The sequence below is a fragment of the Halichoerus grypus genome, chromosome 15, assembly GCF_964656455.1.
Source record: "Halichoerus grypus chromosome 15, mHalGry1.hap1.1, whole genome shotgun sequence".
NCBI classification, from domain to species: Eukaryota; Metazoa; Chordata; class Mammalia; order Carnivora; family Phocidae; genus Halichoerus; species Halichoerus grypus.
In genome coordinates this window covers 16,256,434-16,268,864 of record NC_135726.1, presented here as the reverse complement: position 1 = coordinate 16,268,864, position 12,431 = coordinate 16,256,434, and the positions used below count along the sequence as shown (strand labels likewise).

General features: G+C 39.1%; 1 protein-coding gene across 1 annotated transcript in view; it reads left to right on the top strand.

Annotated features, from left to right (window-relative positions):
• WWP2 (WW domain containing E3 ubiquitin protein ligase 2) overlaps positions 1 to 12,431 on the top strand; it is a 140,865-nt gene that overhangs the window by 22,515 nt on the left and 105,919 nt on the right. The window contains exons 3-4 of the mRNA XM_036070803.2: positions 5,223 to 5,370; positions 5,721 to 5,842. Of these exons, the coding sequence (XP_035926696.2) occupies positions 5,223 to 5,370; positions 5,721 to 5,842 (270 nt within the window). The remainder of the gene's footprint in view (positions 1 to 5,222; positions 5,371 to 5,720; positions 5,843 to 12,431) is intronic.

Sequence of the window (12,431 nt, the reverse complement as noted above, 5' to 3'; positions counted from 1 at the left end):
AGGCAGACGCTTAACCGACTGAGCCACCCAGGTGCCCCAAAATAACTGTTTTCTCAGCAGTTTTGTTTCACATTTCTTTAATTATAAATGATGTTTAACATCTTATCCTATGTTTAAGGGAAATTTGGATTTCCTATTCTGTAGATTGTGTATTCATATTCTCTCCCCTGTTTCTTATTTACTTACTGATTTTAAAAAAGTAGTCTTGATACATTTTAATCATTTTTGTTGATGTGTCATGTCTGCTCTAGCCCTCTTGAGGAGGGAGAAGCATTAGAGTGAATTCCATAGGGTTTTGAGCTTGGGACTTTAGCTTTTACTACCTGGTCTAAAAATTATCAAGTTTAGGTTAAAACAGAAGCCTGCCTATAGAACCTGGTGACATAATAAAGTCCCTGTTTTGGGGCCATATTATTCAGGAGCACATTTGACTTGTAAAGATTTCTGATTGCCTTTCCTCAGTGTGAATTTTTACTAGTGTGGAATGAGCTAACTTGATAATTCAGGTGCATCTGACTATAGATGCATTTAACCTGTAGGGATTCTGTAATACCATTGAAGAAAATGATGGGGAGAAAGAGAAAAAGAGAAATAACAAAATAGATGTTGTGGCTGGTTCCTTGTCCGATGTGTTTCTTTGAGAGAGCCTGTAGTGTAATTTGGGAGAGGTCACTTTGCTATTCCTTCTCTTTGCCTCAGTTCCCTTATGCCTCTCTGTAATGCAGTCCTAGAGTTTTAAAATACACTTTTAAAATACAGCAAGGTCCTTAAACATAAGCGAGCTATTTTATCTGATATATAACTCAAGAAGCACTGAGAAACTGAACACTGAAAACCACAACAAAGCAAAAGCTGGCTGGTGGGAACCTATTGAAGGACTCTGTTCTGTGCCTTCCTAAGAGCTTCTCAAGGATATAATTTTGGCCATGTGTGATTTTTTTTTTTTTTTGGCTTTATTTGTTAACTTTAAAAGCTAAATTCTATGTGAAGATGTGAAATTGGCATTTATATTTCATCGAACAGTAAATAAACTTTCCAGATAAATCTGCTTGGATGCTGAGGCCTTTAATTTGGCTTGTGTTTTAAGAACAAGAAACTTTCAAAATAATCATCCCACTGATAAATTATAACTTATGAAGGGGAAGATACATCTTTACAGTGGAGTGACCTGATAGACCCCACATTAACTAGAGGATCAAACTTAGCATCCACAATAGGAGGACAACCTAGTGTGTATAGTAAGACGCATACAATGTAAACTATGTAGTATTCTTGACAAAAATGTTCACTGTGAATCTCGTCATGAGGAAAACAATCAGAAAAACAGAGCATTTGGTGTACTATATGAGACAGCTGGTGGAAGTCTTTAAAAATCATTGTCAGGGAAAAAGAAGGGAGAGCATTCTAGATTTTAAAGGATTAAGAAACCAGCAACCAAATGCAATTTGCTCATGCTGATGGGATCCTGGTTTGGGGGAAACAGCTCTAACAAATATGTTTGGAAAAATTGGGGAAATTTGGATATGTAATGAATATCAAATGATAGAGGGAGTAACTAAATTTTTTTCAGGTGTAATAATGATGGTGTGGTTAGGTGGGAAAATGTCTTCCCTTTCATTTTTTTTTTTTTCTTTAAGTAGGCTCCATGCCTAGCGTGGAGCCCAGCTTGGGGACTTGAGCTCACGACGCTGAGATCAAAACCTGAGCTGAGTTCAGGAGTTGGAGTTTAACCAACTGAACCACCCAGGCGCCCGCTTTTCTTGCCCCCCCCCCCCGCCTTTTAAAGGAATTTCTATGCCCAGCATGGGACTCAAACTCACGACCCTGCGATCGAGTTGCATGCTCTACCAACTGAATCAGCCAGGCAGCCCTCCTTATTTTGTTTGTTTTTTAATTGAAGTATAATTAACATACAGTGTTGTATTAGTTTCAAGTGTACAACGTTTAGAACATCCTTATTCTTAAGAGTTGTATTCTGGAAGTATTTAGGGTTGGTAAGTCATGATATCTACAACTTTCAAATGGATTACCAAAAAAGTTTGTGGGTATATGCCTAGTCATGCACATATATAGATATAGATATCATGTATTTGTATCCTGTGCTATCCAATACGATAGCCACTATAGCCACATAGAACTATTTATGTTAAGATTAAAATTAAATTAACAATTTAAATCCTTAGTCGTAAGAGCTCTATTCCCAGTCCTCAGTAGTCACATGTATCTCATGGCAATGCATTGGACTGTGTTGGCATAGAACTTTTCCTTATCACTGAGGTTCTCTTGAATAGCAATGATATAGACACACACATAGAAAAAAAAACAAAACCAAAACCCCAAATGTGGTGGGGCACCTAGCTGGCGCAGTTGGTAGAGCACATGACTTTTGATCTTTGTGTTGTGAGTTCAAGCCCACTGACGCGGGGCTCAATCCCAGAACCCTGGGATCATAACCTGAGCTGAAGGCAGATGCTTAACCTACTGAGCCACCCAGGTGTCCCGTGAAAAGGCTTTTTAAAAAAGCAAATGGGGCAAAAGGATAGTTGTTGCCGAGTATACAGTTATTTATTGTCCTATTCTTTAAACCTTTCTGTAGATTGGAAATTTCAAAATAAAACTACCAACTGCAATATGTAATCCTAGATTGGGTCCTGGACCAAAAAAAAAAAAAAAAGTTTCTTTTCTCTTTTGCTATAATGGACATTGATAGGACATTTAACAAAATTTATTTTTATTTATTTATTTATTTATTTGTTTTTTAAAGATTTTATTTATTTATTTGACAGAGAGACACAGCGAGAGAGGGAACACAAGCAGGGGGAGTGGGAAAGGGAGAAGCAGGCTTCCCGCGGAGTGGGGAGCCCAATGTGGGGCTGGATCCCAGGACCTGGGATCATGACCTGAGCTGAAGGCAGACGCTTAACAACTGAGCCACCCAGGCACCCTGACATTTAACAAAATTTAAATGAGGTCTGTACATTAGATCATAGTTTTAAAAGGTTGTTAAATTTTTCCATGTTGATAATTATACTATGGTATCCGAAAATGTCTTTGTTCTTAGAAATATACACTGAAGCGTTTAGAAGAAAAGGGGCACAGCATCTTCTAAAACTCACTCTCAAAGTTTCAGGAACAGATGTGTATGTGTATGAAAGAGAATCAGGGAAGAGAAAGAGAATAATAAAGCAAATATAGTAACAAGTTAATATTTGGTGACCCTTAGGTGAAGGGTTTATAGGAATTCTTTGTATTTTTGTTGCAACTTTTCTAAACATGTGAAATTATGTCAAAATAAAAAAGAAAGTAAAGATACCAAAAAACCCCACCCCCCAAAAACAAAAAAATAAACCTCCAAACAAACAAAAAAACCTAGGGGAAAAAGCTAGGACAAAAAAGGAAACATTAGAACAGAGTTCCAAGAATTGGCCTGGGAGTTCCCTGATTTTGGATACGTTATCTCACCTCCTTGCACCTTATTTAATTGGCTCAACTATTAAATGAAGGGTTTGAACTTGTTGATTTCTTTTTTTTTCTTAATTTAAATTCAATTAATTAACATATAGTGTATTATTAGTTTCAGAGGTAGAGTTCAGTGATTCATCAGTCTTATATAATACCTAGTGCTAATCATTATATCATGTGCCCTCCTTATGAACTTGTTGATTTCAAAGAAACTGTCTAGCTCAAAATGATAGGACTATAATTATAACTAGTCCTCCCCCCTTCCCCCCCTTTTTAAGGCTCTGTGTGCAGAGCTGCTCTCCCACCACCAGGTGGCCTCAGTTAACCTTGGTCTGTGTGAAAAGTATTTGTTTTCTATTCTGGACCACATTTTCCACCACCACCACCTGTTTCTCCTCGTACCATCCCCTATTGCTTCTGAATCTTAGCCACAACTTTTGCTGTTGTTGTTCTTTGACTTGCTCTCTACTGTTCTTTGGGCCCGGAAAAGACAGGTATTGCTAAAAGAATCCAGAGGTAGTTTTGTCCTTTGTCAAGTTGTGGACCCTTATAGGACTCTCACCTCTCAGAAGGGTCTGGGAGGGAGAGGTTTGCTAAACCTTGTTGGAGGGGAGCTCTGTCTTGCCTCATGGGTAAGAAATGCCAGTCACATGCTCTGATTTGGGGCATGGGATGGAGGACACCTTAGGTGTGTTCCATCCCAGTGACCTGGAGTTTCCACCATGGCTAATATATGCTCTAAGAGATGCTTGTATACTTGTTCAGCTTGGCTTGCAGGTACCAAATAAACATCAGAGATGCCACATGAAGGATACAATAGAATAGGAAATGCAGATGGCTAACAAACACATGGAAAGCATATACAACCTCACTAGTAATTGAAGAACAGCAATAGAACAAATAAGCAAAATCTGGTAATGACATACAGCGTGGTGGGGAGTCAGGTTGCCTGGGTGCACATCCTGGTTTGAAGCTCCCAGGCTCTGTCACCTGGGGCAATGACTTAACTTCCCCAAGCCTGCTTCCTCTGGGTGAAATGGGGGTGATGATATATTCCCTGCCTCATGGGTTTGTTTTAAGGATTCATTTAGATGATGTGTGCATAGCCTAGTGTCTGTCATAAGTGCTCATTAAACCTTACCTAATTTATATGATTTTTTTTTTACCTTTCTGATTTCTAAATAGTGAAAAAACATAATACTCAGTATGATGGTGGTGAAATGGATATATTGGCATCTACATGGGTTTATCCTTTTTGCAAAGGAATTAAGCAGTTTGAAGAAAAAATATTCATATCATTTGGAGGAACACTGAGAAATGCATGCAAATATATACATTCATGATGATTTTCCCAGAGTGAAAAATTGGAAGCAATCTATTCAGCACTGAAAGAATAGTTAACTAAATCATGGCATATCTATACAATTGGCTCATATTGCAGCCATTTAGAATTGATTTTGGAGGGAGAAGAATTCTTAAAGAATTGGGGGCATAAAAGATGAGAGTCTGGAAAGTCTGGATTTGCCAACATCTTAATGATAATTATCCCAGTGTTTTCAGGTTAGGAGTGCTTTTTTTTTTATGCTTCATAGTTTTTAAAATATCCTCACATTTTTTTAAAAGTAATTTTTTTTAGGATCAGAAAAAATACCAAACGTAGTTTTTAAAAGAAACAACAAAAAAGAGCGGAACATCTGCCACAGGGGGGCACCTGGGAGCCTTCTGACTCATCTTCGACTTTTCCTTTCTTTCCCGTCCAGTGGTGTCAGCAAAGCCCAAGGTGCATAATCGTCAACCTCGAATTAACTCATTTGTGGAGGTGGCAGTGGATGGACTCCCCAGTGAGACTAAGAAGACGGGGAAGCGAATTGGGAGCTCCGAGCTTCTCTGGAATGAGATCATCATTTTGTAAGAGAAAGTCCCTTCTCTTTGCAGTAATGAGGGGGAAAGTGAGGAGGTGCTCCAAGGGGGTTGTGGGAGATGCAGCTTTCCTGTGACCCCGCTAACTCCTCTGCCTTTGGTACGCAGGGCACCTCTCACCAGGTGTTTCTACATCATTGAGCTCACAGAGCGTTCATTATTAGCTAGATGGTTACAGGGTCAGCTTTGGGGGGGGAAAGAGTACACGTGTGAGTGTCTTCCTGTTTGAGGTTGCCCCCCTCCCTCCAAGATGTCAGCAGTAAGTTTATCTGTTTTCTTCTACGTTGTAGGAGTGACCAATGTGCTCAGATGTGATTAATCAAGTTTTTGTTTTCCAGGAACGTCACGGCCCAGAGTCATTTAGATTTGAAGGTCTGGAGCTGCCATACTTTGAGGAATGAACTGCTGGGCACCGCCTCTGTGAACCTCTCCCATGTCCTGAAGAACAATGGGGGCAGAAGTACGTATGATGGAGGCGTGGCGACACGATTCAGTCGTGGGGGTGGGGAGAAGAATTCGAAGGGTTGGATTTCTCCCTCACGCCATGGATACACCTGGCGATGCAGTCTCCTCCAGGACCAGGGGCTGCCGTGACTGTTCCCTGTGGAATGGGTCGTGGAGGTTTAGGAAGGCCAGAGCCCAGCACTGCCGGATTCACTTCTTTTGTCCCCGGGCTCTCCCAGTGGGATGCAGTGATGTGTCCCCTTGATCCTTTCTGGAGGTTGAATGCTCTCCCTCTGCCTCTGCTCTTTTCCCAATCCGGGTGACATGTGACATGTTGAATCAAACTGTCCCATGCCTCCAGCCTAAATCATCACTTTCCTAGTCTGAGTCCTTGAGCAGAACAAAGAAGTGGCGTGTGTTTGTGTGTGTGAGGTGGGGGTGGTGGGATGGCGGGGGGGGATGGTGTTACAAATAGTGCCTTGTGCTTAGTAGGCACTCAGTAAACGTTTACCGAATGTTGGAATGTGATGGAAGCTCTGTCTTAATTATTCAGGGTGCCTCTGCTGCATGGAAATCTAAATCCTAACGTCTGTTTATTGCTGCTTGTGGTCAATGGCATAACCCATGGCTGTGGTATCTGGACCCTCCCTCATAAAGCCTCTATTGAGAGCAGTACCATATGTGGTGGGGGAATGCCACGGAAAGAAAGGCTCCTTTTTCTCTTGATGTCTGCTGTCTAGAAAATATTTTCTGAAAGTGGATTTAGCTTAAGAGAGATGTGGGGGTGGGGAGTGTTGAGTCCCAGGGAGAGCGCTGCGTTGATTCGAGGGTCTTTTCTTTCTGAGCCTGTCCTTTCTGACAGGCCACTTGAGTGGTATTGGAGGCTCCTCTGGTCTTTCCCTTTCTGCTGGGCACACAGAGGTGTGGTGAACCCACTCCAGCTTCAGGAGTTGTTTAAAACCAGGAATATGCCTCTCCTTTAATTTCCTGATGGTTTATCTTCTGAGTTGGTCTTTATTTCCCAAACTCTAGCGTTCCTTTTATAATTTGATTATCAAGGAGGATTACATTTATTATGTCATTTGGAAATATACCTGTGGACATTCTCGCATGAGGATCAGCAGCCAGTATGACTGTCCTTTTTTTTTTTTTCCCCTTCTTCATTTGTTCCGTCAACATGCTTTTGATTATAAAAGTAATTGTGAGAAAAACTGGAAATTACACAAAAGCACACAGACACACAAAATAAAATTCTCCTGTAAGCCACCGTACTTAGTGATAATTACTACCATTTTGACATATATTTTTCTGAGCCTTTTTTTCCTGTGTGCAAATATAAGTATTTAAGACATCAATGAAACGAAATTGAGATCATACGTAAACATAATATTTTGTAACATGCCTTTTACTCTTTAAAATGTATTAATATATCTTTTTAAAAAAATGTATTTATTTACTTTTTTTTTTAGTAATCTCTACACGGGGATTTTGGGGCTCAAACCTACGACCCCCAGATCAAGAGTCATACACTCTTCTGACTGAGCCAGCCAGGCGCCCCTCAATATATCTTTACGTATATATTTCTAACTGTGATAAAATGCACTTAACGTAAAATTGACCATCTTAACCATTTTTAAGTGTACAGTGTAGTGGCAGTTAAGTACAAACACATGGTGCAACCGTCACCACTGTCCGCCTCCAGAATTTCAAACTCAAACTCTGTACCCATCAAACAACTCATTCACTCTCTTCCCTCCACCACCCATCATTCTATTTTCTGTCTCTATGCATCTGAGTAGGTACCTCATATAGGTAGAATCATACAGTATTTGCCCTTTATTTAAAAAAAAAAAAAGATTTTATTTATTTATTTATTTATTTATTTATTTATTTATTTATTTAGAGAGCGAGCACGAGGAGGGGCAGAGGGAGAGAGAGTCTTAAGCCGACTCCATGCTGAGCCCGGAGCCCTACGTGGGGCTTGATCTCACAACCCTGAGATCACAGCCTGAGCTGTAACCAAGAGTCGGACACTCAGCTGACTGTGCCAACCAGGCACCCCCCCCCCCAATATATTGAAATAGCTTCAATTATTCTTCCAAAGTGTAGTTTTGGAAGTATACTTCCAAAGTATACTACTACTACTGGTAGTCGTCTCTCAGGTGGTTGTGTGATGGACATTGGGGTTGTTTTCAGTATTTTATAGTCACAAATAATGCTATGGTAAACTTATACGTTTATAAACCTTTCTGCCTATTTTGATAGTTGTGATAAATTATTGAAGATGGGTTTGATGGGTTTAAGCATTTTTCACATACTTGTGATATTGGACACATATTGCAAGATTATTGTCCAGAAAAGTTCTGCCAATTTACTCTCCCATCAGCAGTGGTCAAAACTGCTGGTTTCTCTTGCATCTTGGCCTTTATTGGAAAAAAATGTGGTTTTTTTTTTTTTTTTTTTGGTCTATTTGATAATTAACGTTATGCCAGATTTGCTTCATCTATTTTTTTTTTTTTTTTGGTTGTAGTATTTCAAAGTAAATTACAGGTGTTTCAGTATTATATTTTAGATTCTTCAGCATGTGTCTTAGAAAAAAAGGATATTTTCTTTTTTAAAATTTTATTTTGTTAAAAAAATTAACCCATTTATTTTAGGCTAGTAATGTTTCAGATGGTAGAGCTTTTGCTGGTCTCTCAAGTCCTTCAAGGTTCTGATGGCCGCCGACTTTACTGTGACCGCAGAGCGATACTGTAGGTCTGAGCCCCACCAGCCACTCTTTGCATGCAGGAACCACAATGCCAGCTCCGCACAGCTCGTCTTTTCATCTTGGTTGTTCCACAGAAGGAGCAAGTGTGCTTGGCTTATTTCAGTCTTTTTCACCGTTTTCCTGCGAGAGGCACCATAATGGGTCTCACATGAACCAATGATTCTGACCTTCTTGGTCTGTTTAGCCATGTCACCACAAACTAGGTCTGAGCCCAGAGAGGGAGCAAAAATGATATTTTCTTATATAATTACCATACCATTATCACACCTAGCAATATTAACATGAACTCCTTATTATCACCTAATACCCAGTTCCTATTCAATTTCACCATTGTCTCAAAGTGTTGTTTTCAAGTTGGTTTGCTTGAACCTGGATTCATACAAGGTCTACTCATTGAATTTGGTCGTTATGCCTCTGAAGTTACCCCAACTTCGCTCTGCCTTTTGATGCTGTGATTTATTGAGGGAGATTGAATGTTTTTAGAGTGTGTTTATTGCCTTATTAATGTTCTTTGCTCTTTTTATATCAAAGTGTGCATTTTTTTCTTTTAGTTTTGAAAGAGTTTTTTATATGTTAAGGCCATTTCTCTTTGTCTTAATTTATAAATATTTTTCCGGTTTTTCATTTGCATTTTAATTTTGTAGGTTTTTTTTCTATTTTTCAAACAGATGTTTTAAACTTGCAGTTGACTCATCACTCTTTGTATTTGTAACCTTTTCCTTTATGAAAGGCTTTCTCCATCCTGAGTTCAGGTAAATAGTCACCTCTAGTTTTTCCTAGTTCATTGTGATTTTATTTTTTCACATTAATTCTTTTTTTTAAGATTATTTATTTGAGAGAGCGAGAGAGAGTGAGCCCAAGCGGGGGGAGGAGCAGAAGGAGAGGGAGAAGCGACGGGGGCCTCAATCCCAGGACCCCTGGGATCATGACCTGAACCAAAGGCAGATGCTTAACCGACTGAGCCACCCAGGCGCCCCTGCATTTCTGTATTTTTCTTTTTATTAGAATATACTGTATTATTTGTTTCAGGTCTGTGATTCATCAATCTTACACAATTCACAGCGCTCACCATAGCACATACCCTCCCCAGTGTCCATCACCCAGGCATCGCGTCCTCCCCCGCCGCATTTAATTCTTTAAGTGAGTTTATTTTTGTGTACAGTGTTAGTAGGGATCTAATTTAATTTTTCCCTAGTAGTTCACTGGTTGCTTTAATAGTACATACTGAATAATCCATCTGTGATTATCATCCCTGATGATTTGAGTTGTTACCTTCAGCGTGTATTAAGAAAATGTATACATATGTAAATAAAATATACATGCACACACACACACAGACACATACTTGGGCCTGTGTGAGGGATTTTCCATTTCATCTGTTGTTTTATTAGACTTCTAAAATCACTCTCTTTTAGCTGTTGTAATGTTACCATGATTTAATATCTGACCGTTTGAGCTTGTCTGCTTTTTAAAATCTTCCCCCTCTTTTCTTTGCATATATGACAACAGCACCTAAACTTTAAATTATTTTCTCAGGTTCTTCCCCTCTTCCTCCTCTCTTCCCCCCCATTCCCTTAATATTTTATGGAAATTCTATCCTATGTAAAGTTCCTTTATGGAGAATGTCTATACTAATTCTTCTTACCTAGGAACATGGAGTGTCTGTAAATTCACTCAAATCATTTTGAAGTTATCTTTAGATAGACTCTTTTAAATTGTAAAAATATTTTTGATCTTATTTTTAGTGGGATTTTTTCCTGTTTGGTCTCCTAGTCCAGTGTTGTTGATAGATGACTATTAGTTTCTGCATGTTTTTGTTTTGTTTTGTTTGTTTTTATAATCATTCAATTGCTGAATTCTTAGTATAGGTTTTCAGTAGTTTCTTTTGGGTTTTCTTGGTAGACATTTATGTGGTTTCTAAGATTGATAATTTTGCTCACATTAGGAAATAATTATACTTCTTTTCATTGTTAGTTGCTTTGCATACAACTTCCTGTTTCAGTGGTGATGAAATTGGCATTCCACCCTGTCTGGTAACCATGCTTCCTAATGACTCTTCTCTGGGTGTAAAGTTGGGTGTTAGTAACCTCTTCTTGTTTCCCACCCCCCTCGGTTTATTAATTACTGCTTTTTTTGTTTTTGTTTTTTAATCAGGAAGGGTGTTGAATTTTTGTCAAATATCTTTTACGTAACTGTGGGGGCCGGAGCCTGGGTTGTGCAGTTGGTTGAGTGTCGGACTCTTGGATTCTGCTCAGGTTGTGATCTCAGGGCTGTGAGACAGAGCCCCACATTGGGCTCCGGGCTCAGTGTGGAGTCCACTTGAGATTCTCTCTCCGTCTCCCTCTCCCCCTCCTGCTCATGCTCTCTCTCTCTAAAATAAATCAATCTTTTATTTAGAAAGGTCACTATTGGGATAATAGTAACAATCTTCAGATTTCTAGAATATACCCAATTGCTCATGTTGGATTATTCCTTGAAAATTTTGTTAGAATTGTTTGCTAAAATTTTATTTGGGGGTTTTCCACCTATATTCATAAGTGGCATTTGTCTGTAGTTTTGTACTATTTTTGTCAGCTTTGGAATCGAGGCTTAGCTAATTTTATAAAGTAAATTGAAGCTCTTTCCAACTTCAGGAACAGACTCTATAACATGGGAATTATCTGTTCCATGAGTGCAGGAAAGAGCTCACCCGTAAAACCATCTGGGTCTGGCTGCTTTCTTTGAAAGAATTCTTTGATGACTTTTTCAGTTTTTTACCCCATAATGATTGGTTTGTTCAGCTTTTCTGATTCCTCTTGCATCAGTTTTGTTAATTCATATTTTCTGAGAAAAATTGTTTCATGAGATTTTTCAAATTTATTAGTATAAAGATTTTATTTATTTTTGTTTTAGTAGTAATATTTTAAATCGCATTCTCATTTAAAAAATGTTTCTCATCTTTCTCACTTAAAATTTTTGGTATTTGTTCCCAATTTTTTTTTTTTTTAAGACTTTATTTATTTGACAGAGAGAGACACAGCGAGAGAGGGAACACAAGCAGGGGGAGTGGGGGAGGGAGAAGCAGGCTCCCCGCTGAGCAGGGAGCCCAATGTGGGGCTCGATCCCAGGACCCTGGGATCATGACCTGAGCCTAAGGCAGACGCTTAACCAACTGAGCCACCCAGGCGTGCCTTCCCCCCCAGTTTTTTTTCTTGACTAGTATAAGCATTTTTGTTTTAACTTTTGCTCTTTATTTTTCACAAGACTGCTTGATCAATTATACCTTATTTTCTAATATTTCCATTTTTAACTTTAACTTTTTCAACTACTTGCCCTAGATCTGTTTTTTTTTTAATCCAGTCAGTTGGTCATTTATAGCTTTTTGAGTTGAAAGCTTACAGTGCATTTATTTTTGTCTTGTTTAATGATGAAAACATTCATGCTTTCAACTTGGCTTTGATTTTTTCCCCCCTGGGTATTCACATTTTTTTCTTTTAAAGAAAAGTGCACCAACCTTAAGTGATATAGTTCAGTGAATGTTTACATATGTTCACATCTGTGTAATCACTACTCAGATCAAAATATAGAACATTTCTAGGGTCCCAGGAGATTCCCACATCCCTGTTAGTCAGTATCCCTATGCCCACCCTGAGATAACCACTATTCTGATTTCTATCACTATTGGTTAGTTTTGCCTAGTCTTGAATTTTTTTTTTAATTTTTATTTATTTAATTGACAGAGAGACAGCGAGAGAGGTAACACAAGCAGGGGGAGTGGGAGAGGGGGAAGCAGGCTTCCCGCCGAGCAGGGAGCCCAATGCGGGGCTCGATCCCAGGACCCTGGGATCATGACCTG